Genomic DNA, 27,158 nt, shown 5'->3' with positions numbered 1-27,158 from the left:
CACCAGTCATCAAATAACCAATTCCCTGGATCCAACCCTTAAGTCTTTACCTGCGTTCTCTCCTCCCTGTCACCAAACACACCAACACTCTCGCGGCCACGATGGAAGTGGGCTGTGGAATCCATTGCCGATTCATTTGCGTCTCAGCCCACCCCATACACGTGGCAGAGTCACCAAAGACGAGCTCTGACCAAATGATCCGGAAGTGTAGTTATGCTAATGTCTGTATAATCACCATTAGGCAGAGATTTCGCCGGAAGTAAGACACTGGCAGCATGTGCATGTTGGAAAGTTCCCAGCAGTGGCAAGAGTTAGAACTGCCGGGCCTCATGTTTCCTAGTGCTGTAGAACCCAAGGCCCTGAGACATGACAGTGCCCATCACAGAGCGGCCGCCACTCACTGCCTAGGACTGGAGATAAGCGCCATCACTCATCAGAGGAGATGGTACACCGCCTCAAAAAGCTTACAAGCTCCATGTGCCACACAGGCCACAGACACTAATAACTTTTCATTGTCATAAGTTAAAATGAAATTTCCCAAACTAGGTCCCGGGCGCTATTACTCCAACAAGATTAATCAGCCTCCATTAGCCAACTCTATGGCCATCGCCCCTACTGTGGGTTTACTCCCATCCGCCCTACGGAAGGTGCCAACAAGAGGTCTTTGTCACACAAGGTAAAAAAGGTGAAAAGTCAGACGAGTCCATCCTTCAGGAGGAACGCGAGAGTGAGGATATCAAACCCAACCCACTGGTTTGCGCTTCAGAGAGACCTTCAGTGAAAGCCTCTGTGTGCATGCAATGTCTTCCTAAAGTGAAAGGTTGCATCAGTTTCTTTTTGATGGTAGCCGTCAACTCCATTTGGGGTACTTACTCTCCAATTTTTTTTATTTCGTATCCAGTGTCAATGGTTCCTTTGGCACCAGACACAGCCGCAGCGACAAGCAGTCTGGGGCGCCCTGTCGCTTTGCCTTCGGCTTCAAAAGCTTCAAGCAGTTCCTGGTGAAAAATACAGACAAGAGTCACAATTCTTATGCATTCCATAAACTGCAAGGGATATTTGTCTGCAACAGTACGTCACCATGATCAATACACTTAATTTGGGGGACCTGCGTCAATGTGAAACCTTCTCACCGCTTCACTTGTTCACCTACAATGTCACTCCTCCCTTACCATCTTCCTGTTCCATGAGCTTTTCGAGGGGCTTATTTACTAGCCCACTGCGCCGCCAGTGCGTCACATTTATTGATGCACTGGCAGCACAATGGCCTTCCCCATATTTACACGGCCATGTAAAGTCACCCTGCATGACTTTTCATGGCCTTGTAAAAATGTTTCCCTTTCACACATAACTCTGCTTGAAAGGGGCGTTCCACTATTGTTGCTGTGAGTGTTCCCACGTCACATCCATGGAACTTGAGGCATTCCCAGATTTACATTTTGTAAACCTGGGAAGGCGCCAGAATCCTACGCCTACCCAAGGGAGGCATAAGGAGGTGCAACGAGGAGAAATACTTGTATTTCTCCTCCTTTTTAGGTCTTGCCTAGGCGGCGCGCACGCACTGTCTCTCCGAGACATCAAGTTATCTGTATCAGGGGTGAAACTCCACCTATTGCCCAGTAATTTCTCCTGCCGCTTGCCATTAGTAAACTCTGGCATTGCTTTTCTATGCAGGCTTATTATTGGCTGTAGATCCGATGCGTCACTTCCGTTTATTCTGGAAGCAGCACCGCCTAACTACAGTTTTCGTCCACTCTTTGTTGTTCAGGTGTATCGAAAGGGAACTTTCTTTTTAAGGCCCCACTTGCGCATACATAATCATCACGGAGCTAATCACGAGCGTCGCGCTGTTAATTATACATAATCAGCACGGCGCTCATCATGAGCAGTACTTGCTTCTGAGCTACATTTTTCCGGTGACCCGCAGGAGCCTATGCTTCTGGTGTGTGTCTGCTGACAAACAGGGGCTTGCATAAATGTACACGCTGAAATAACAGGCCATAGCAGAACTCGTCTTTTAATGCCACAGATTCTTGTCTCCTTGCCTGTAGTCACCTTAGTAACCGAGAGTAGAAACAGCACCTGGGACGTCTCTCTGTCTAGCTCGCACTCTCTCTGCCAGCAGTTCAGTGTTGCCTTGTGGGGTGTCTCTCGCTTCCATTAACTCAGCCCTCATACATCTTGAAGTGAGACTCCCATCACCCCCCCGGGCTCTCAGGACGAGGGCGAGAGTTGCATACACGGGCCACCTATCTGTACGCCCTGCTTTCATGTCCACTGCTGTCCGAACTTTCACTCTCTGCCATCTATGAAGAGCACACTCACCTCAGGTGTGCATCACTGCTCTCTGTCACCAGAGCACACGACAAACACCTCTCACATGTGCACTTTCACTCTCTGCAATCTATAAACAGCACACTCACCTCAGGAGTGCAACACTGTTCTCTGTCACCAGAGCACACGACGGACACCTCCCACATGTGCACTTTCACTCTCTACCATCTATAAACAGCACACTCACCTCAGGAGTGCAACACTGCTCTCTGTCACCAGAGCACACGACGAACACATCCCACATGTGCACTTTCACTCTCTCCCATCTATAGACAGCACACTCACCTCAGGAGTGCAACACTGTTCTCTGTCACCAGAACACACGATGAACACCTCCCACATGTGCACTTTCGCTCTCTGCCATCTATAGACAGCACACTCACCTCAGGAGTGCAACACTGCTCTCTGTCACCATAACACACGACGAACACCTCCCACATGTGCACTTTCACTCTCTACCATCTATAAACAGCACACTCACCTCAGGAGTGCAACACTGTTCTCTGTCACCAGAGCACATGACGAACACCTCCCACATGTGCACTTTCACTCTCTGCCATCTATAAACAGCACACTCACCTCAGGAGTGCAACACTGTTCTCTGTCACCAGAGCACATGACGAACACCTCCCACATGTGCACTTTCACTCTCTACCATCTATAAACAGCACACTCACCTCAGGAGTGCAACACTGCTCTCTGTCACCAGAGCACACGACGAACACCTCCCACATGTGCACTTTCACTCTCTGCCATCTATAAACAGCACACTCACCTCAGGAGTGCAACACTGCTCTCTGTCACCAGAACACACGACGAACACCTCCCACATGTGCACTTTCACTCTCTGCCATCTATAAACAGCACACTCACCTCAGGAGTGCAACACTGTTCTCTGTCACCAGAGCACATGACAAACACATCCCACATGTGCACTTTCACTCTCTGCCATCTATAAACAGCGCACTCACCTCAGGAGTGCAACACTGCTCTCTGTCACCAGAGGACACGACGAACACCTCCCACATGTGCACTTTCACTCTCTCCCATCTATAAACAGCACACTTACCTCAGGAGTGCAACACTGCTCTCTGTCACCAGAACACACGATGAACACCTACCACATGCGCACTTTCACTCTCTCCCATCTATAAACAGCACACTCACCTCAGGAGTGCAACACTGCTCTCTGTCACCAGAGCACACGATGAACACATCCCACATGTGCACTTTCACTCTCTGCCATCTATAAACAGCACACTCACCTCAGGAGAGCAACACTGCTCTCTGTCATCAGAGCACACGATGAACACATCCCACATGTGCACTTTCACTCTCTGCCATCTATAAACAGCACACTCACCTCAGGAGAGCAACACTGCTCTCTGTCATCAGAGCACACGATGAACACCTCCCACATGTGCACTTTCACTCTCTGCATTCTGTAAACAGCGCACTCACCACAGGAGTGCAACACTGCTCTCTGTCACCAGAGCACACGACGAACACCTCCCACATGTGCACTTTCACTGTCTGCCATCTATAAACAGCACACTCACCTCAGGAGTGCAACACTGCTCTCTGTCACCAGAACACACGACGAACACCTCCCACATGTGCACTTTCACTCTCTGCCATCTATAAACAGCACACTCACCTCAGGAGTGCAACACTGCTCTCTGTCACCAGAGCACACGACGAACAACTCCCACATGCGCACTTTAACTCTCTGCCATCTATAAACAGCGCACTGACCTCAGGAGTGCAACACTGCTCTCTGTCACCAGAGCACACGACGAACACCTCCCACATGTGCACTTTCACTCTCTGCCATCTATAAACAGCACACTCACCTCAGGAGTGCAACACTGCTCTCTGTCACCAGAGCACACGACGAACACCTCCCACATGTGCACTTTCACTCTCTTCCATCTATAAACAGCACACTCACCTCAGGAGTGCAACACTGCTCTCTGACACCAGAACACACAACGAACACCTCCCACATGTGCACTTTCACTCTCTGCCATCTATTAACAGCACACTCACCTCAGGAGTGCAACACTGCTCTCTGTCACCAGAACACACGATGAACACCTCTCACATGTGCACTTTCACTCTCTGCCATCTATAGACAGCACACTCACCTCAGGAGTGCAACACTGCTCTCTGTCACCAGAGCACACGACGAACACCTCCCACATGTGCACTTTCACTCTTTGCCGTCTATAAAGAGCACACTCACCTCAGGAGTGCAACACTGCTCTCTGTCACCAGAGCACACGATGAACACATCCCACATGTGCACTTTCACTCTCTGCCATCTATAAACAGCACACTCACCTCAGGAGTGCAACACTGCTCTCTGTCACCAGAGCACACGACGAACACCTCCCACATGTGCACTTTCACTCTCTGCCATCTATAAACAGCACACTCACCTCAGGAGTGCAACACTGCTCTCTGTCACCAGAGCACACGACTAACACCTCCCACATGTGCACTTTCACTGTCTCCCATCTATAGACAGCGCACCCACCTCAGGAGTGCAACACAGCTCTCTGTCACCAGAGCACACGACGAACACCTCCCACATGTGCACTTTCACTCTCTGCCGTCTATAAAGAGCACACTCACCTCAGGAGTGCAACACTGCTCTCTGTCACCAGAACACACGACGAACCCCTCCCACATGTGCACTTTCACTCTCTGCCGTCTATAAACAGCACACTCACCTCAGGAGTGCAACACTGCTCTCTGTCACCAGAACACACGATGAGCACATCCCACATGTGCACTTTCACTCTCTGCCATCTATAAACAGCACACTCACCTCAGGAATGCAACACTGCTCTCTGTCACCAGAACACACGATGAACACCTCCCACATGTGCACTTTCACTCTCTGCCATCTATAAACAGCACACTTGTTGGACTTGGCCCTTCTGGCAGGTTCACCCCTGAACTTTTTTGCTTTTTATTGGTGACTTGGTGTGGTAATTTTTTGGTCTCTGCGCACTTTCCCTGTGTCCCAGGGTAAAGTGCGTGCGTGCTCTGAGTGCATGTGGTGAGATAGGCCTGCCCTCCCATAGGAATGCATGGGGAATGTATGTGTCCCTAGTAGTACCTGATGCGTGGGGTGTGCAGGCCCGAGTTTGGTATGTGCGGACTCGTGGGAGTGAATGCTGCGCGATGATGTGTGCGGCGTGCATGTACCTAGTGTGGAAGTGCCACTTCTAGAAGTGGGCACTTCTGTGTGCAGTGTGTCTGTCGCGTGATTGGCTGGTCATGTCATGTGACGGGCTAGGGATTCCCCAGAGTCAGGATGAGTCACCCAGTGGTGAATGGGGAGATCAGCAGCTAGATGGGTGGGAGGAGTACACCTGGGTCCTGAATAGGACAGGGTTTTACACACACAATGCTGGCCCCGCCCCCTGTGGTGCGACTGACGACCCTAGCCCTGCCAGTGAATAGAGTGAGGGGCTGAGCACATCAAGGGTGCTCCCCAACCAGCTGCGACTGGTTTTCCCCCTCACCCTGAACCCAGAACAAAGGGTTTGACTGTATAAAAATGGGGCTGTGTCCCCACAGAAACTGTTCTCTTGCAGGATCCACTTGAGGGGGGGGCCTGCTGCTGCTGGGCGCCAGGAGAGACCGTCACTGGGGACTGCCTCCCTGCTGGAGGGCCCTGTGAGCTGGCTCTGGGCCCAGCCTTTGCCCCCCTGCTCTCTGAAGGACCTTTTGGTTGCTGGACGTTGCTTATAGCGCCTGGGAGCGCTTTCTGGACTTTGTAGCGCTGTGCGCGCTGTTTTCCTGGACTTTGCCATCTTTATAGCGTTGGGAGCGCTGTTTTGCTTTATAGCGCTAGGCGCGCTGTGATTGTGACAACGGGTGCCCACCCCGTGTGCTGCTGGTGACGGGAGCCTACCCCGTGTTTGGGTGCTTGTCGGCGGGTGCCCACCCCGCTTATTTGCTTGTTGTTGCGGCGGGTGCCTACCCCGCCGAAGATCGCATTTACGGAGGGAGCCCACCCCTCTAATCACTTAAATCACCGCTGCAACCCGGGCCGGGACATCCCGGAAGTCAGGCGGGCCGGGGGCGGGCCGCCGGGACAACCAGGACAGGAAGTTGGAGGGCGGGAGCCTACCCCGCCTCCTTCCCGAGACTCGCGCTGGATCTGTAAGCCCGGAGCAGGCAGGAGCCTACCCTGCGCCCCGGGGCCCCGAGAAGAGCAGCGCCGCAGTGGCCGAAGCAGCGAGGAGGCGAGGTCTTCACAAGTCCCGGTGAGTGGGGGCAGCATTGTGGGCCTCAGAGCGCCGGACGCCCCCTCGGAGGGCGGGCGCAGTGCTCTTCGAGCCGGTAAGGCTCCAACCTTGGGGGCAGTATTTCTCGAGCCTGTGAGGCTCTAGGAGGCTGTCGGTGCAGTGTTTACGAGCCCCGTGAGGCTCCACCAGAGGGGGGCATTCCCGTAGTGTTCCGAGCCCCGAGAAGCTCCAGCGAGGGCCCGCATTGGTTGATTCTCGAGCCTGTGAGGCTCCAACGTGCCCCTCATGGTTCCAATCCGAGCGCGAGTGCGCTCCAGTGGGAGAAGGTTTGTGTAGAGCCCCGAGGCTCCCACAAAGGCCATATTTGTTTTCCCAGGCACAGTGGCGCCCACGCTCAGTTCTACAGCTGCCCAGCACTTAGTGGGAAGCTGCAACGTTTAGGTGGGGATAATTGACATTCTGGCTGGCGCAGCTTGACTGAACGCAGGGCGTCCTAGCCCCTTCCAGGCCAGTTGGCCCAGGGACTGCCACAGGTGGTGGCATAGGAGTTCTTGCGCAATTGTTCCTTCCTTGCACCTCTGAATGTGTGTTGATGCATCATGTGCCTTGTTTTACACCTCTGAATGTTTTAGGCATCATGTGTGTTCCATCCTTGCACCTCTGAATGTGTTCTTATGCGTCATGTGCTTTGCTTTACACCTCTGAATGTTTTTAGGCATCATGTGTTTTCCTTCCCTACACCTCTGAATGTGATGCATCATGTGTAACGTTCTATTACCCCTACAGGTATTGTGATACTTAGGTGGTTGTTTTCTCCCTAGTACAGGTGGTGCTAGTGAGGTCCTGATTCCCTGCGCAATATTTTCCTAAGGTGGTTAGGGTTGCATAGGTGGTACTTACCTGATACCAGTAGTTACTGGTTGTGTGCTACATATGTTATTTTGTACTACAGTATTATTCCTATTTCTAAAAAGTGCTAATTCCTGACAGTGGTCCATGTGGCCCTGTCCCCTGTATATATAATCCCTTGTAAATTCTGCCCGTGCCTGTTGGCACATTGTAGAGTGTGTGTTTTTATCTAATGTGTTGTGTATAATACAAAGGCTATTTTTATAGAATACCTTGTGTGGAGTTTCCTTTGTGGTGGGCCTTGGGTGTTGTTGCTGGGTGCGCGCGCAAACGCTTTACACATCGCCTCAGGGATAAGCCTGACTGCTCGTGCCAAGCTACCAAGGGGGTGAGCAGGGGTTATCTTTGGCGTGTAACTCCCCAGCCCTGACTAGAGTGGTGGTTTCTGTCTGGCTTTGGCGCAAGCCCTAGCCAACCAGAAATCCCATTTCTAACAACACTCACCACAGGAGTGCAACACTGCTCTCTGTCACCAGAACACACGACGAACACCTCCCACATGTGCACTTTCACTCTCTGCCATCTATAAACAGCACACTCACCTCAGGAGTGCAACACTGCTCTCTGTCACCAGAGCACACGACGAACACCTCCCACATGTGCACTTTCACTCTCTGCCATCTATAAACAGCACACTCAGTCCCAAGGAGTGCAACACTGCTCTCTGTCACCAGAGCACACGACGAACACCTCCCACATGTGCACTTTCACTCTCTGCCGTCTATAAACAGCACACTCAGTCCCAAGGAGTGAAACACTGCTCTCTGTCACCAGAACACACGATGAACACCTCCCACATGTGCACTTTCACTCTCTGCCGTCTATAAACAGCACACTCACCTCAGGAGTGCAACACTGCTCTCTGTCACCAGAGCACACGACGAACACCTCCCACATGTGCACTTTCACTCTCTGCCATCTATAGACAGCACACTCACCTCAGGAGTGCAACACTGCTCTCTGTCACCAGAACACACGATGAACACCTCCCACATGTGCACTTTCACTCTCTGCCATCTATAGACAGCACACTCACCTCAGGAGTGCAACACTGCTCTCTGTCACCAGAGCACACGACGAACACCTCCCACATGTGCACTTTCACTCTCTGCCATCTATAGACAGCACACTCACCTCAGGAGTGCAACACTGCTCTCTGTCACCAGAACACACGATGAACACCTCCCACATGTGCACTTTCACTCTCTGCCATCTATAGACAGCGCACCCACCTCAGGAGTGCAACACTGCTCTCTGTCACCAGAGCACACGACGAACACCTCCCACATGTGCACTTTCACTCTCTGCCATCTATAAACAGCGCACTCACCTCAGGAGTGCAACACTGCTCTCTGTCACCAGAACACACGACGAACACCTCCCACATGTGCACTTTCACTCTCTGCCATCTATAGACAGCGCACTCACCTCAGGAGTGCAACACTGCTCACTGTCACCAGAGCACACGACGAACACCTCCCACATGTGCACTTTCACTCTCTGCCATCTGTAAACAGCGCACTCACCTCAGGAGTGCAACACTGTTCTCTGTCACCCAAACACACGACGAACACCTCCCACATGTGCACTTTCACTCTCTGCCATCTATAGACAGCGCACTCACCTCAGGAGTGCAACACTGCTCTCTGTCACCAGAACACACGACGAACACCTCCCACATGTGCACTTTCACTCTCTGCCATCTATAGACAGCGCACTCACCTCAGGAGTGCAACACTGCTCTCTGTCACCAGAACACACGACGAACACCTCCCACATGTGCACTTTCACTCTCTGCCATCTATAGACAGCGCACTCACCTCAGGAGTGCAACACTGCTCTCTGTCACCAGAACACACGACGAACACCTCCCACATGTGCACTTTCACTCTCTGCCATCTATAGACAGCGCACCCACCTCAGGAGTGCAACACTGCTCTCTGTCACCAGAACACACGACGAACACCTCCCACATGTGCACTTTCACTCTCTGCCATCTATAAACAGCACACTCACCTCAGGAGTGCAACACTGCTCTCTGACACCAGAGCACACGACGAACACATCCCACATGTGCACTTTCACTCTCTGCCATCTATAAACAGCACACTCACCTCAGGAGTGCAACACTGCTCTCTGACACCAGAGCACACGACGAACACATCCCACATGTGCACTTTCACTCTCTGCCATCTATAGACAGCACACTCACCTCAGGAGTGCAACACTGCTCTCTGTCACCAGAACACACGATGAACACCTCTCACATGCGCACTTTCACTCTCTGCCATCTATAAACAGCACACTCACCTCAGGAGTGCAACACTGCTCTCTGTCACCAGAACACACGATGAACACCTCTCACATGTGCACTTTAACTCTCTCCCATCTATAAACAGCACACTCACCTCAGGAGTGCAACACTGCTCTCTGTCACCAGAGCACACGACGAACACCTCCCACATGGGCACTTTCACTCTCTGCCATCTATAGACAGCGCACTCACCTCAGGAGTGCAACACTGCTCTCTGTCACCAGAACACATGATGAACACCTCTCACATGCGCACTTTCACTCTCTGCCATCTATAAACAGCACACTCACCTCAGGAGTGCAACACTGCTCTCTGTCACCAGAACACACGATGAACACCTCCCACATGTGCACTTTCACTCTCTGCCATCCATAAACAGCACACTCACCTCAGGAGTGCAACACTGCTCTCTGTCACCAGAACACACGATGAACACCTCCCACATGTGCACTTTCACTCTCTGCCATCCATAAACAGCACACTCACCTCAGGAGTGCACTCATTCTCACTGCGGCACACGGGTTACTGCTGTTTGCTTAAAAGTTTAAAGAGCTCTGTCTCAGAAAATTACTTCCTGCAGATCTTTCAATTATTGTCGATCATCAATGAATTTCTTCACATTTTTCCCTCAATCATCTAGTTTAAGTATCTGTCAAAACCTATTACTTCCGAGGTGAAAGAGAGGCGACTGGCGAGAGGAGTTGGCTCTGAAGCCTTGCAGGTAATTTTCAATGCCTATAGCTTAAACTCGCATAAATGCGAGACCTACTGCAATGCAAATGCTTGTTTCCTCTTTCTATGCATGCTGCAGAGGAAGGTGTCTCTTTCTGCACAAAAACAATCATCCCCTCAGCGAAGGCGACCTTGCAAAATGACGCAAGGGTGTCTGCGCTGGTGCTCAGCTGCTGTTTGTGCGCCAGTGAAGGGGAGTAGAACAGGAATGCACCGTATCTTGTAGATACAACATATTCCTGCCCTTTTATTTTGACGCACGGCAGCTCAGCAGGAAGGCTTACTGCACTGCCATGCATCAAATTATTGTAAAAGAGGCCCTGAGTGGTTATGGCTTACTGAGGATCCAGCCATGAGTCAATGGCTATGAACTCTTACTCCTCTACTACAGCAACGGTTCTAGGATGCTAGATGTGCGGCAAGGGGTTGGGTGATGCAAGGATTAGCAGAGGAGCCCAGAACAATCCTACAAATGGCACACTTTTCTCAAGCACTGTACTAAGAAGCCCTCATTATCCCCAGAGCAGCAGACATTCCCCTACATTTTCTGCGGGGCATTTAGAGGTATGGAGAGATTGGTCAGGAGTTGGGGTGAGGGGGGCATCTACTTATCCCCCGAGGTGAAAGTTAGGATGTGAACACATCTCACTGTCCATCACTTAGCAGGGCTGCGGAACAAGGAAAGGTGGTTTGGGAAGCCATGGAAGATGGACAGCGTGTGGGGAGGAGGGGCATATGGACTGGCACAGGACGAAGCTATGGGACATGATCACCGTGTGAAGGGCAAAGGGCACATGACTGGACTTTGTAAGGAGCCATGGAACAAAAACAACATGTGAGGAGCCTGGGAATCACAATAGACCATGTGAGGAGACATGGCCACTGGCACAAGTTTACAGAGCGAGGAGGGGGCAGCATGAACAGGCAGTGAAAGAGTAAGGGGTAATATGGACATTCTATGAGGGGTGTTGAAGGAAGGTACAGACAGTCAGGGTAGCTCGGGGCTCACAGGCAGGCACTGGGGGGAGCTCGGGAGTCGGGCAGAAATGCAAAAAGTGTGTGTACCCCAGAGGCACATGAACACAGTGTGAGGAGCAAAGGGCAAAGGGACAAACAGTGTGAAATGCACTCTCACATGAACAGTGTACAGAGGATAAAGCACATGGACATATGCTGGGAGGAAGCCAGGGCACATATAAAAAGATGGACCCACATGGCAGGCAGCCTAGGGAGATGGGCACACATGGGCACTGGTTGAAGAGACAGGGGCACATGGAACGACAGTGAGTCTGAATCAGACAATAATGGTACATTTATGGGTACCTGGGCAGTTGCAAATTCATTGAGTAGATTTAAGATTTTATTTGGCTTGCTTCAGACTAGTTTGTGATTTTCAACTTTTGCACCATGCTTATTACTCCCAATCCTAGGCGGAGTACACACGTGTGGAAACCCCATCTGCCTGGAATTAGGATGTTTGTTTGTCATCACAACTATGTTTTAATCTCAGTGTATACTCAGAGAGTAGTACAGCAGCATGATGTAAACTGAGGGGTCTCCTCTGTGGAATGTGACGAGGGGACCCTGTGTCTCCCATAGCTGACATATAAGCATTGACCTTGGCCTGGATGGGGACCCCTGAAGTGTTTGGGGCCCACTAAAGGGGTGAGGTCCCTCCATGCCTCAAGGCTTCAGTGGCTTGAGTTACACCCTGGAGTAGTGTTTCGATGGATGCTCACCTCATTTACATTGCATTCCCTCGACTAAATAGCCTGATGCTCCCCTAGAAACACTCATTAACCCTAGAGGTATTCCTAATAAATACTCGTGAGTGACATCAGTGCATGCAAGACGATGGCCATCCTGGCTCTGTGAATCCATTTTTATGGCTGCTTTCAGAGTTGTTTGTGAATCTTTGTGTGTCCGTCTGCTATAGACACAGTCAGATTTTTGGGAATTTGGCCCAGTGTGAGGAGCCGGGCCAAAATGGATGTAGTGAGTGGGGTCCGAGAATACATGGAGAAATTGTGAAGAGCAGGGGATAGAGGGTTGATGGAGAGACAGTTTGAGGAGTAAGACACAACCACAGCTGCATGGGTAGACAGTATGAGTGGCTTGCATTGAGTAGGAATACAGGGTGAGGCAATGGGAATCAATGGTCCTTGTGAGAAGCTGAGGCTATACATAGGCGAGGGAGGCCCTTGGACACTGCGAGCGGGGCTAGAAGGAAAATGGGCAGTGTGTGATGAATTAGCCAATATGACAGCAAAGAGCGTTAAATGTGTGCCAATCACTGGCTGTGTCCCAGCTCTACTATCCTTTCGGTATGGCAATATTGTACAATCTCAGTATGATAAGACAACCCCCTGCTATCAAAAATGGCTTCTAATGACAAGTTCATCAGATTTTAGCCATTTACTGTGTGCCTGTGACAGTGTTAGGAATGGCCTCAGCTGCTCCCTACACGTAGGGCAGTCTCTGCATAGATTTCAACGTTATACAAGTTCTCTGACCTGAACCAGGACGGTGAAGCGCTGCTTGTCCTCTGGAGGGCTCCCTCTGTCCGCATTCCCTGGGTACTCCCAATCCAGGTCCAGTCCGTCGAATCCATACAAACGCAGCCAGTCAATCACCGACTCAATGAATATTTTACGGTTCGCCGCAGAGGCCGACATAGCTGTGAATCTACAAAACTGATCAATCACAAGGCGCTCTTGCTACCTGGGCATCTTTTATACCCTGGATCGTCAACTGCAATCACTGTGGTAATCAGTATTGACATTTCTAACTTTGTGACTTTACTTATCAATTTCAACTTTAATGAAAGCTTGGAACCTCATAAAATATTTGGATATAATCCCCAGCTTCAGTCTACCACTTGAACAGAAGCACAACCACAAATTTCAGTAATCATCTACAACTTCACTTTATTTGTCCCCTTTCAGCCCTGAGTTTAGACCTATGTCCATCTCTAATCTCACTGACTAGTCCCTTCTCTAACTTCATGGAACATCTTCTCAGACTTCGCTGTCTCCTTCATAGTCTTACTCACTATGTCCTCCCAACTCTACTCTCTGTTGGTTTGTCAATGTAGATCACTGACCACACTTGCATCCCAAAGTAGAACATTTTGATTCTAAAAGCAGCTCTTACTTTGCCGTGCCAAAGGTCCATCCTCCAATCGCCAACAGGGTGAGAAGTTCGGGATTCCTATGGATCAAAAAAACTCTTTTATTATTTAGAATGATGACTTTCCGTGCAAAATCTCACCCAAGAGGTTTAACAATATCACCTCCTGAGACACTTGTAAGGACGTTATAGTTAGGCTCAGATTCCACTCGTACAAAACCATTTAAATTAAACAGTTATAGTTACCTGAGCTAACTATAACTCACGCCCCCGTAATGCACTGCTAATAACCTCACATATTACATCACTCATGACATGGTCAGTGACATCACTCATGACATCGCAAATGACATCGCTGATGACATCCTTCACTGAGTGTAAGTGTTTCACAAATGCTTTTGAGACTTATAGATATATACTAAGCTAAATTACTATTTTTTGTGTACTACTGAGCAACAACATTTCTAACATATGTGTTATACCCTACTTAATTGTATAACATGTAGTCCAGCCCTGCTGCCACTAGCTGCTCAGCCAGAGCGTGAGATGGTCATGGAATGTTGGTGTGCCTGTGATGCGTGGAATGCCTGGGTGTCTGAGTGGATGAGTGTTGGCAGTTAGAGATGGGCTGAGCAGCTAGGGAGGCTGCTCCTGGTGGGGCTGGTACCACACTAGGCTGGCTGGAGTAGAGACAGTTGTAACCAGAACTGGAGACTGAATAAAGAAGACTAATTATACATACTGGCTCCAGGTGTCTTTCTACAGAGATCATAACAATATGTCAACTGAATGACCGTTCATTTATAATGGTTTGTATGAGTGAAATCTGAGCCTGTTACCTGTGGTTTTTTCAGTGAATAAATATCAAGTTAGAGAGTATATCATTAGGTTCCTAGATCCTTAAATAGTATCAGTCTCCCCGTAGTGGATACGTTATATAATATTCTCTAACTTGATTAACTATAACTTTCTTGGGGAGGGAACTACTGGTTTTAAGGGATTTATAAGTGTAAGGACATAATCTCTGCCTCTAATATAGAGTGTATTAAGGAGATGGTAGAGTGGCTAATGAATCAATTGCCAAAAGAGTATTAATAGAAATGTAAGGTTGATGCTAAAGAAATGTTTTATTTACTCTTCACAAACCTTATCAAGGGGAACTTAATACATTAAGAAATACTGACAATGATGAACTTAGAACTTGGAGAATAAAATCGTTATAAGGTGAGACTTATGGAATTAAATAATAAAATAAATAAATATTTACAGAAAACTAGTTGGAAGTCCTTACTAGAGTTCAAATAATGGTAATATTTTTTCACCAATTTAGAATTATTTTTGTGTAAGTACAAGTGCTGACTTTAGAAGATGAAAAAAAAAATAGCAAAATCAAGAGACTATAAAAGGTAAATGAGCTTTTTTTTATTTTTTATTTTTTTATTTGCTTAAATAAATAGATAAATAGATGTATAAGTACGGTGAAAGAAAAAAGGTGTTAGGCTAACTGCTTGTGGAGAAGGAAGATATGTGCTCAATTGATTTCTGAAGCTAAGCAGGGTCAGGCCTGGTTAGTACCTGGATGGGAGACCGCCTGGGAATACCAGGTGTTGTATGGTTTCTGTAGCCCCTAAAGGAGAAGGTGTAGAGAACGTGGAGGCAAATATAATTTGTAATTGTATAGATGTGCATAGAGTTCACATCTGAGTTGTTAAATAGATTTACTATGCTGAATTTCAAGTTGTATTTTGTTTAGATTCTAATTGTAATGTTCTATGTTTGTAAACAGCCCTGAAGAAGCTAAGTGGAGCGCGAAACACGTGTTGACTTTGTACAGACTGAGGCTATGTTTTGACTGCTTAAGAAAAAATAAATAAAAACAAAAAGAATTGAACTAAGAAGATTTGATTTTTATTGATGTCTTATGTGTGGATTTCTCAGTGATGGTTTTTGATATACTAATCTAAAGAATACTGGTGGGGATCAGTATCTGAGATTCGTGAAGCGCCGGGCAATTTTCCTGTTACCCACAGTGTGTTTTGTATATATATATATATATATATATATTCACTGAAAAAACCATAGGTTTCACACACGTTATAGTTAGGAATTAGCATTTAAAAAACCTTGCAAATTCACTGAAAAAACCATAGGTTTCACACATGTTATAGTTAGCGGAAATTTTACTGATAAAAAACCAGTGAAATTGCCCCGTTATAGTTAGTGCTGGCAACTATAACTCACGCGACCGCAATCTTCTGCTGATGACATATGTGTCTTTATGAAAAAAAAATATTTGTAAAATATGTATAGCTAAAAATGTATGGAAGAAGACATGGGCAAATAAGTGTCTAAATACAGTATTAGCATCAGCAGAGGATTGCGGTCGCGTGAGTTATAGTTGCCAGCACTAACTATAACGGGGCAATTTCACTGGTTTTTTATCAGTAAAATTTCCGCTAACTATAACATGTGTGAAACCTATGGTTTTTTCAGTGAATTTGCAAGGTTTTTTAAATGCTAATTCCTAACTATAACGTGTGTGAAACCTATGGTTTTTTCAGTGAATTTGTACGGTTTTTTAAATGCTAAGTTACTTTACGCCATTCGAGGCGTGCGCGCCCACTTAACGCAGTTCGTTCCGTGCACGGTTTTTATCAACTTTAATAAGCCCTGTACATTTGAGGCCTTCGGCCACCAAAAGCACAGGGGGTGGGGTCAATGTGGATAGTGTTTTTTTTATTTCGATTTTATAATTTCATGTTGCCAAAATTTAGTTTTTTTTCACTATTAATAAGCCCTGCACATTTGTTGGCCTTCGCCCACCAAAGGCACAGGGGGTGGGGTAAGTGTGGATAGTGTTTTTTTTTTTTATATTTTTTTACCGTACGCTTACGGTAAGCGTACGGTAAGCGTACTCCGCGAAATTACCGAAAAAAAAATAAAACCGTTTTTGCTCTTGGGGGATGTTTGGGGACTCCCTCAACATGACTATGTGGGAGGGAGTTGTCAAAACAGCCCCGTAACATGTTTTTGGCCATCATGTTTGATAAATAACACTCAGTGCGAGAGACAAAATGGCGGACGCCGCTTCCTGGTTTCGGCCGATTCGAATGTTTACTAAGATCTAAGGGCCAATCAGAATCGCGCTCGCGCACGCCACCGTACGCTTACGGTAAGCGTACGGTAAGCGTACCGTAAGCGGGCTCAGATATATATATTGATTTAAAGGCTATTTTCTCAGAATCTACTGAACAGATTTACACCAAACCTACAAAAGGCACTTCCTTGACCTAGGGACTACCTCTCTGCCAAATTTCTAGTAATTCTGTTCAGCCGTTCGGGCTGTAGCTCGTTCTAAAGGTCCTATGGAAAAATGCATGGGAAAAACGCGTTTTGGGACCCCCCTTTTATCTCAGCCCCCGCTTGACGAATCCCCCCGAGACTTTCAGGGTAGGAGCGGAGCGTAGCGCCCCACCTATTTTGAGAAATTCGCGAGGATTCATTGACCGGCGCCAAAGTTATTCAAAATAGAATGTTGAGGTTTTCCTATGGAAAAGGGGTCCTAACTATAACTACCTACTGGCGACCGCCAGTAGGTAATATATATATTATGTCTCAGGTCATCCAGTACGGACAACATGACCACTTCCGTGCTATGATGAGCCCTGAACCCTGCCTGATTAAATTGTCAACGGTGGTTATCCTTTAGGTGGTGTGAGAGGGAGTATAGCACGTGCTGTTCAAGTACTTTGGCAAGAAATGGCAGCTAGGAAATTGGCCTGAAATTTTTTAGATTCTTCATATCAGCCCCAGGTTTTTTTAGAAGTGGGATGACACAGGCCTCCTTAAAGTTAGCAGGGATGTACCCAGTTTCCAGGGATTGATTAAGCAGTGAGAGGACCTCGCTTTCAATCCCGAGGAAAGCCACCTTGAGTATCCTTGGCGGACAGGGGTCAGCCGGCGATCCTGATTTTACCTGTCCTATTAAAAGAGACAGGGAGTCATTAGTGAGCAAGGGGAACGCGGTCAGTAGATTATCGACCGTGGGGGGGGCGTGAATGTTGGAATTACCGAGCAAGGGAACAAGGGGGTTATATAAATTTCCATTACGAGATCTTTAACTTTCATTGTAAAAAAGGACTGGAATTTATTGCAGTCATCTCGACAAAAGGAGGGCTTCTGTTCCTTCTCTTGTCTTTTAGGATCCGGAAGGTCTCCTTTTGTGGGTTATCAGCCGCCGCAATCTTTGCTTTTGTCAAGAATTCCTGTCATACAAGGGAAACACGCCCTTATGTAAACAGGAGAGCTGTTACATAACTCAAGGGAAACACGCCCTTATGTAAACAGGAGAGCTGTTACATAACTCAAGGGAAACACGCCCTTATGTAAACAGGAGAGCTGTTACATAACTCAAGGGAAACACGCCCTTATGTAAACAGGAGAGCTGTTACATAACTCAAGGAAAACACGCCCTATAAAGGGAGGAACCGGGAGGTACAAGGCTGTCGGATATTGTGTTTACACCGACGTACCTGCTTCGTGAAGAGCAGTGTTCCGGAGTGGTGCTCCAGTAAGGCAAGAACGGAGGTAGGTCGAGTCGTTACTCCCTGGGCCGTGTATTGCCCCATCGTCACCTGTGAAGGACCCGGAAGCTCTACCGGTCAACCATTGAGCTTCGCTTTTTGACTCGGCTGAGTCCAAGCGCAGTGGCGCTTTTGCTGGTTGGAGTCGTAACTCCCAGCCCGACCAGAGACACAGGGACTGCCAGCTGTAACGCACACCAGGAGGTGTTTGCCGCGTTACAGACTCGGAAGTCCACAGGATCGATCGAGCGGCTGCTCTCGGTTCAGTCTTCTTGCTTGTGATTGGGGTATCGGTGACGCATCACCAGGAGGTGACTCCGCGTCCCGGTGCAGTCTGAGGAAGAGGTTGAGCGGCTGCTCCCTTCAGGTAGAGACCCCGGCTGGGTGTTTCCCTGACTCCTCGATTCTCCCCAACACTCTTCGTGCCCCTCACAGCCTACCGATTGGCATTGTCGGCCATTTCATTTCTGCCCTCTGTTGGCATACGCCGGGATCGGCGTATATGCAGAGGACGGTTAGGACCATCCGTGCTGTGGGCTGGTAACGTACTTAGCCTGGAGGATTCCAGTGACTATAACTTTTGTTTGTTCTTTGTATTTTATTTGCCTTCATTAAAAGAACTAACCCTTCACAAGTGGTTGCGTCCTCATTGTCGTGTCTGTTAAACGATCCTGAGACGTTCAGGGCGTTACAGCTTTGTAGAATTCTGCTTTCCTAGTCAGAATAGCCTTTTTATACACTGCAAACGTCGAGTGATAGTCTGACCGGGCACCTGGGTCATACGCTTTCCGGCAGGCTCTCTCGCACCGTCGAAGTGTTTGTTTCATGTTTCTCAAAGCATCATTGAACCAGGGGGCCCCTTTCCCCTTGTCCCTTATTCTTTCCCTGCGGGCTGGAGCTACCGTGTCAATGGTATTCTTGAGCCTTGTCGCAAGGGCGGTGCTTTCTTTATCAAGATCTCCCTCTATTATCGTTGGAGTGGTAGACTTATGGAGAATAGTAATCAAGTCTTCAACTCTGATCTTGTTCCAACTCCGCGACACTTTCCACTCTGAGGGTGGACTGACTGTTTGTTTAGTAGGTGGTAACTGGCCATGAATTACATAATGGTCTGACACAAGAGCAGGGACTAATGACTATAGAGCTGGTAAGCGGATGTGATGGCCAAACCAGATCGAGTGTATGGCCGTCCTCATGAGTGGGCCCATCCACTCACCGAGTTCTAAAGAGGTCATCGCTTCGTCCAGCTGTTTAGCCTGGTTATCTTTGGGCATTTGCTCCCAGTGCAGGTTGAAGTCCCCCATCACCACCATACACTGGTACCGTGAGTGGAGGTCGTGGACTAATTCCGTAAAAAGTTCAATGAACCTGGGCGCCGTACGCGGTGGGCGATACACTATCAGGATAACCAGACAATCAGTCTAGGAGCTGAATTTTGCCCCTAAAACATCAGCACCCTCGATACTTTCTGTACAAAGGGTCTCAGCCTTTGATTGGTGGTTGTGGAGAATTGCAACCCCCCCCTCTAGAACTGCCAGGTCTATTGTGGTAGAGGGCTCCTTAGTTCGGAGGCATAGCAGCTACCAAGTCCGGGGTTGAGGACTCTTCAAGCCATGTTTCTGTGATACCTAAAATATCCAGAGTGTCGTCTTGAAGGAGTGTAAAGACCTCTAGGCTATGTTTCTGAAGTGAGCGGGTGTTGAGGGTGGCTAAGCTAAGTGAATGATGTAATATGTGACGTCATCAGCAGTGCATTGCTGATGACGAGTTATAGTTAGCTCAACTAACTATAACGGTCGAATTTCTCTGGTTTTGTACGAGTGAAATGTCCAACTAACTATAACATCCCTGAAACCTGTGTTTTTTTCAGTGAATATATATATATATTTGAATTAGAACTAAAGTTACTGTGCTGTCCCATTACCAGATGGATGTTTGACAAATTATTATGCAGGATGAATCTCTGATACATGACCTGGGCAATTTCATTAAGGTATTTTTATAGATAAACATAGCCGTAGCAAACGTCTTGTTGTTTGGGACACGTTAAAGCTACTGTTAAGGGCTATATTATCTATACTAAAATTGAAAATAGATTTAGAACATACTGCCTCATTAATATTTTCCAATCACTCTCCAGAGATGCAAAAAAGTAAAATACATATTAAAAGATTAGAGGTTAATAAAGACTATGGAGGGATGACCTTACCTAACATCAGACTTTATTATTTTACTGCCCCAGCGATTATAGCAAATTGTTGGAATACTAAAGATCTATAATTAATTTCATGTTTCTTGATCAGTTGAATTATTTACCAGCAATCATAAAAATGTTGGGATGCCCCCCAAAAGGTATAATCAAATGCTTGAGTAGGGGATGTAAGGAGGGACGTTTGCAGTAAGAAAATAGGGTTAAATGCAGAATTACTCATTTTGCATAATTCAGCACAATCTTGCTGAACTTTTAAGTAATTCTGCGTGAGTATGCTACAAGTAATTACACAATTTACACCCACCCCCACTTTTTATACTAAATTATGTTATTTTAAACACATAAGCTCCTAAATAAGATATGTTCAAGCACATTACATGTGTTTTCAGATGTTCAATTTATATAATCAGTGGATGGTGGCACATAGTCAAGATGTGTCAAAAAAGGGGCTATCTTTTGGAATAAAATGTATTAATTTATAAGTTTTAGAGCAAAACTAGATCACCCAGGGAGAAGAGTGTATGTATAGAGATGTCAATTGCATATTCACTGATTCACTGGAAATTTGCAAAGCTCCGAAAACTTAGTTTATGAATGAGCTTTTTTTCCTTCACTGTTCGATATTACATGTTAACTTTGATATATGAAATTTGATTATAACCTGCTTTTTATTAGCATAATCGGCAACTGAAATTTGTCCAATAGCCTACCCAATACAAAATAGGATTAAAGTACATATAGACCCAACCAGTAATAGCTATTAATGGTGCCAACATGTAGGGAGCATAAAATTGCGATCTTTTGTCCGAAGCCATGAAGGACAATAATGATGATTTTTGGAAGTAATGAGTATCAGAGGTCATCAATGTTCTAAGACATTTATAAGTCTTAATCTTACTAGTAACGAATTTCCTTAGCCCGTGCCCGCAACTTTAATGAACAACAATGTTCCGTGCAACGTGTTTATGTTTTCGTAATGTCTTCAGATTTTTACAAATACTGGGAAGAGATTTAAAAATGGCAAATTAACCGTGGCTGCTGCTGCTTAGCGGGTGTAGCGGGGCGGGGAGAGAGAGGGATAAAAAAAAGAAATCCACTTACCTGCAGACCGGCCATTGCCTCTCGGTCCTCTTCCTTTGTCGATGCAGAAAGCAAGAAGCACAAAGGCTCCCATAGCAGATCAAAACGCTGCTGTCACCAGCATGCCAGCAGCGTCGTGATTGGTCAGAGCGCCGTGGTTCAGCGCTCATACAGCGAGTGGGAGCCTATGCATGTCTCCACCCAGGCTGTGCAATACAGTCGGGTGGAGAACATGCTAAGTGCGCATGACGATTTGGCCGGCCCAAGACGACCGGTCAAACTGTCATGTGCATTTAGAGAGTGCCAACCACTCCGCCCTCCGCCCTGCTCTGGCCAGCACAACCCGCCCTGAAGCCAATACGGAATAATAAACTGATAACAACATTGCGTTATCATTTTATTTGTCCTTTTTGTACTGCTCACAGGAAGGTGGGGCAATGCTCCTCCTTATCAGAGGAGCCGCCGCTGCAAATTAACCCAATATTAGCTGTCTTCAGGGTTTCGGTGCTTGTTTAATATTTCAGTATTCCCAACCACTAAGAGGGAAAATCAGAAAGTCCGACCAAGCAGAGCCCTGCCTTGGATATAGACGGGAATCGGCGATGAAGCATGCCACCAATCGCAGGTGAGGGCTGCACGTTCGAAAAATAATCAGTTTCTCCTATGAACGGACCCCCTCCACTGCCATCTTTTCCCCTTTTTTCAGTTGTCAATGGCCTGTTGCAATATAATGTAAAAGCGCCACAATATGGACTTGATCCTCTCAGCTTCGCCCAAAGACCTTGGATTGCTGCTGTTGCCCCACAGCTCCCGTCCCGTGCCCAATAATGAGGGTGTTTTTTCCTCCTTTGCTGTGAGTGCCGGGGCAGCTTACAGCGGTTCCATGGTCCTGTTCACACTTACAAACACTAGGACCGCTGTCCGCTGTCCAGGTCCTTCTTCATCCACACCATACAAGAACAGCTGGGACAGCTGCCGCCGCAGCCGCCTCTAAAGTGCAGCTGTCAGCTCTCCTGCTCCATCTTTTCCCTCCATATATTGAGGGTGAAGGAGGGCTACGGAGAACTGACAGCTGCTGCCCCGGCACATTGTAGACAACTGTACTCTTTTTTACGATTTTTCAGGTGATGTTCATGAACATCAGGTTTTTATTTAATGGGGTGTTTTATCCTCATTAAAATAACATTCCACAACAAGGGTTCCCTACCGGTGTAGCAGGTTTGTTTTTTTAGAGAGAAACAACTCAATAGTGTTGTTTTCTTTCCTTTGAATTGCTAACATCATGATTTTAGTTATCAGATGAATGGAATCTTCCTCCTGCTTCAACACCCTCCGCAAGCTCAGGCGGATCTACAAGTGGATCCCCATCGAAACAAGAAGGACGGTCACCCAAGCCCTCGTCAGCAGCAGGCTGGACTACGGAAACGCCCTTTATGCAGGAGCCTCGGCCAAACTCCTGAAAAGGCTCCAACGCATCCAGAACGCCTTCGCACGCCTGATCCTCGACATCCCTCGCCGCAGCCACATCACACCCCACCTGAGGGACCTGCACTGGCTCCCCGTCAACAAGAGGATCACCTTCAAACTCCTCACCCACGCTCACAAGGCACTCCACAACACTCGACCAGTGTACCTCAACAGCCGACTCAGCTTCTACACCCCCACCCGCCAGCTCCGCTCCGAAGACCGCACCCTCGCCTCTGTCCCCCGCATCCGAAGTGTGACCGCCGGTGGCAGATCATTCTGCTACCTCGCCGCCAAGAAATGGAACACCCTCCCCATCCACCTACGGCAGACTCAAGACCTACTGACCTTCAGAAGACTCCTCAAGACCTGGCTCTTCGAACAGTAGCAGCACGCCCCCCACCCCACTAGCGGCATGAGACCCTCACGGGTAGGTAGTGCGCTCTACAAATGCTATGATTGATTGATTGATTAGAATCCCTCTGAACATATTTCACAGGCAACCACATGCTGCGATGTTCATAAACATTGGGAAAATTCAACTAATCAGAATGCTGCTTTTTATTTTTCGAATTTTTCAGATGTTTGCATACATTAAAGAATATTTTCAGATCATGTCCATGCACGAAGGCCACTTTTATTTTTATTGTATATGACCAAACCCACCAAAAGTAACAAATGGAACCAATCACACATTGCCTGCCTAATTTAGTGTACCTTGATTGTGTGTTTTTTCCCTTAGCTAATACTACCTTTGGAAATTTCTATCTTTATACAGAAAACTGCTTCTTTTGCACCTTGACTTTGCACTGTGACGTTCCAATGTTTGGTGTTTATTTGTCTATGGGGGGCATTAATAATGCAAAGAACAGGTTTTTCTAAGGAGCCTTGTGTCAACCTTAACTACAAAGGTGGAAATGCATTTAAATATAGATAATAATTACTGACTTCTCCTTGAGGGCGTTGACCTGCTGGTAGAGCTCTGGGTCATTCTCTTCATAAGTGGCGATCTTGTGGTTCTCCATGCTGGCAAAAGCGTAGATGATGTGCGTACACAGCGTTGGGTCCACATCTGCTGGCCAGTAGGTCGCTGGTGCTTCTCTGTACTGCGACCAGTTGGTGAAGTAGCAGGCCAATTTGTAGGCTGAGCCTAGAAAGAGAGAACAGGGGATGATGTGGGGGGTTGCAGAGGATGCTAAAGGCTTCTGTGGGTCCACCTACAATGGGATCCATGCCTCTAGAAAAGGGATGCCAAAGTTCAGCACTTTATTGGCCCTGCGGACAACCTTGAATACACCGGGTGAGGCTCTGTCTGATCATACCAGGCCTGATCTGGCACCGGTCATAGACCTCGAGCCCACAGCAGTTATAAAATGGTCCCAGTGCTCCCAAGCAGTGAGCAGCTACCAACCACCAAATGCTTTCAAAAACATTAATTTTAAGAGTAACAGAGGGACTTTGTGTACTTAGAGCAAGCCACACTCTGCGCACAGACCCTCTACCACATTTAATAAGCTTCTTAAAATACATGTCTCCACATGCATGATGAAAAGTGTTACGCTTCCAACCCAGCACCCTGCCTGATCAATGAGAAAAAGGAAGATGGCGTCAGTGGGGCAGACCACCACATCTGCTTTGCTGGCCATCATGCTGAAGGCCTGCCCTGTGCCATCTGGGTGCAGGCCTTTGTGCTGGAGTCGGCTCTGGGTCTTGCTGGAGCTGGCGGGCTTTGAGACCCTGCAGCACCTCAGCAGTGAGGTTTACACAGGAAAGTTTGTATGGTAAATACTAGGGATAGTGGAAATGGGCCTGGTGATTGTGCATCCCAAATTGTGGAAACAGTCACAGCCACAGTGTTGCTTAAAAGGAAATGTTCAAGCTGCCAACACCCACTCCAATAGACCACGCACGCAACCTAAGCATCATCCTCGGCAGCCAACTGACCATGAAACATCAAGATCTTCAGATGGATCCTAAACAACACCAGAAAGACCGTCACACCACCGTCGTCACAAGCTGCCTCTATGCCAGAATTTCCACACACACAGCTCCTCAAAAGACTCCAGACCATACAGACCTCCGCAGCCAGACTCACCCTGAACCTCCCCAAACAGACCAGCATCACCCCTCATCTCAGAAACCTCCACTGGCTCCCCATCCAGAAAAGATGCCAGTTCAGGATCCTCACACAGGCATGCAAAGCTCTAGACAGCCAAGTACCATCATACATCAACCATTGACTAAGCTTCCACCTCCCTGCAAGACACCTGTGACCCACCTCGCTCACCCTCGCACACCCCCCGCATCCATCACAGCTGCAATGGTGGCCGCTCCCTCTCCTACATCGCTGCCAAGACCTGGAATAACCTGCCACTCCACCTCCGAACAGCACCCTCCCCGGCGTATTGCAGAAAGAAACTCAAGACCTGGCTCTTCGACGGAGACACAGCTCTCCCAGCGCACAGGTACCCTTAGGGGTGACAGTGCTGCGCTTTACAAATACTGATTGAAGATACACAGGTACTGCGAAACAGAAATGTCACACATATGCATGCTGCAAACTTGACAGCTATGCTTACTAAAGTTATATATACACAGAACTCAGACTTGTATCTTTTTTATTTTATTTATTTAGATTTTCGCATATAGCAGAAAAGAAAAAAAATGACCATTGGCAATTCAATAGCATATGAACCGTGCGTAATAAAAAAACAAATTAGAAGAACCATTCCATTTCATGAAATGAAATCTTGAGCACATTCAATGTAAATACAATTCCTGATAACTACCGCCCAATATCCACTATTCCTACTCTAGCAAAACTAATGGAGAAATGCATCCACTCCCAACTATGCAACCGTATAGCCCAATTCCAACTCATTGACTAGTTCCAATCAGGCTTCAGGCATAAACACAGCACAGAAACGGCCATGACCCACATCGTCAATGACGCACTCAGAATACTAGATCAAAACGAATCCTGCCTCCTAATCCTCCTAGACCTTTCATCAGCCTTTGATACGGTCAAACATATCAGTCTCCTCGACCTACTTGAACACAGAATGGGCTTATCAGGAGCTGTCCTAAAGTGCTTCGCCTCCTTCTTAGACAACCGAACTCAAAGAATCAAGTTTAACCAATTGCTATCCTTGACCACACCCGTCACCCTGGGAGTCCCTCAAGGGTCCGTCTTATCTCCTACCCTCTTCAATCAATTCATGGAACCCTTAACTGAAATTCTGAAACTCTCCAATATCGATTACCACATGTACGCGGATGATACACAACTATACCTAAAAATATCATCGCCGGGTGACATCCGACTACTCAACACAACTTTACAAAAACCCCACATCTGGCTAACAAAAAAACACCTCAAACTCAATGCGCTCAAAACCGACTTTCTCCTAATCTCCCCACCACAAGGACATGGTTACATAGTAAACTGGATGAAACATCTAACAGCCCTCAATTGCAACCCTCACATTATCATTTCCACAAGATCACTGGGAATAATACTAGACAAGAATCTCTTGACAAGAGGGAACACATCAACACAGCCTCCAGAGGAGCCAACGTTCATATGAGCTTTCTCAGAAAACCCAAACCCTTCCTCAACGACAACGACCTAAAAACAGCCATTCAATCTCTAGTTCTACCCAGAATAGACTATGGGAATACAACCTTATGTGGCTTGCCGAGATCCAGTCTGGCTCCTTTAAGAGCCTCACTAAACGTGGCTGCAAGACTAAGTGGCACCCTTTATATCTTTCTAGGTGGGCTTGTTTACATACCACTAAAATGATGCTAGCCCCGTTAGTCTTATACACAATTTCTTACATCCCTGTTCCCATTCCCTTAAAAAAAATAGCAAAAATTAATTATATACTATCTACTTTTTTGTGGAAAAAAAACACCTCGCATGTCTCTGTTGCGATTAATAAAGCCCAGAGCAGAGGGCGGAGCTAATTATCCTGATTTCCCTACTTACCACAAATCTTTCCTACTTCGCCAGGCCTCGAGTTGGCTCCCTGACTTTCCGCTGGATTGTCCTTTGTGGGTGGCTCTTGAACGTTCCTTTCTTTCCCCTTTCTCTTTCAAAGAATTTATTTCTTTTACCCGTAGACCACCATCTA

At 47.4% G+C, this 27,158-nt stretch overlaps 1 protein-coding gene across 1 annotated transcript in view; it reads right to left on the bottom strand.

The window, feature by feature from the left end:
• LOC146869119 (chitotriosidase-1-like) overlaps positions 1-27,158 on the bottom strand; it is a 69,519-nt gene that overhangs the window by 23,677 nt on the left and 18,684 nt on the right. Inside the window, exons 3-6 of the mRNA XM_085615060.1 lie at positions 23,971-24,172; positions 13,708-13,764; positions 13,068-13,239; positions 874-998 (exon numbers count right to left, since the gene is read on the bottom strand). Of these exons, the coding sequence (XP_085471186.1) occupies positions 874-998; positions 13,068-13,239; positions 13,708-13,764; positions 23,971-24,172 (556 nt within the window). The remainder of the gene's footprint in view (positions 1-873; positions 999-13,067; positions 13,240-13,707; positions 13,765-23,970; positions 24,173-27,158) is intronic.

The sequence above is a fragment of the Triturus cristatus genome, chromosome 1_1 (genome assembly GCF_964204655.1).
Source record: "Triturus cristatus chromosome 1_1, aTriCri1.1, whole genome shotgun sequence".
NCBI classification, from domain to species: domain Eukaryota; kingdom Metazoa; phylum Chordata; class Amphibia; order Caudata; family Salamandridae; genus Triturus; species Triturus cristatus.
This window is presented reverse-complemented; position numbering and strand designations above follow the sequence as displayed.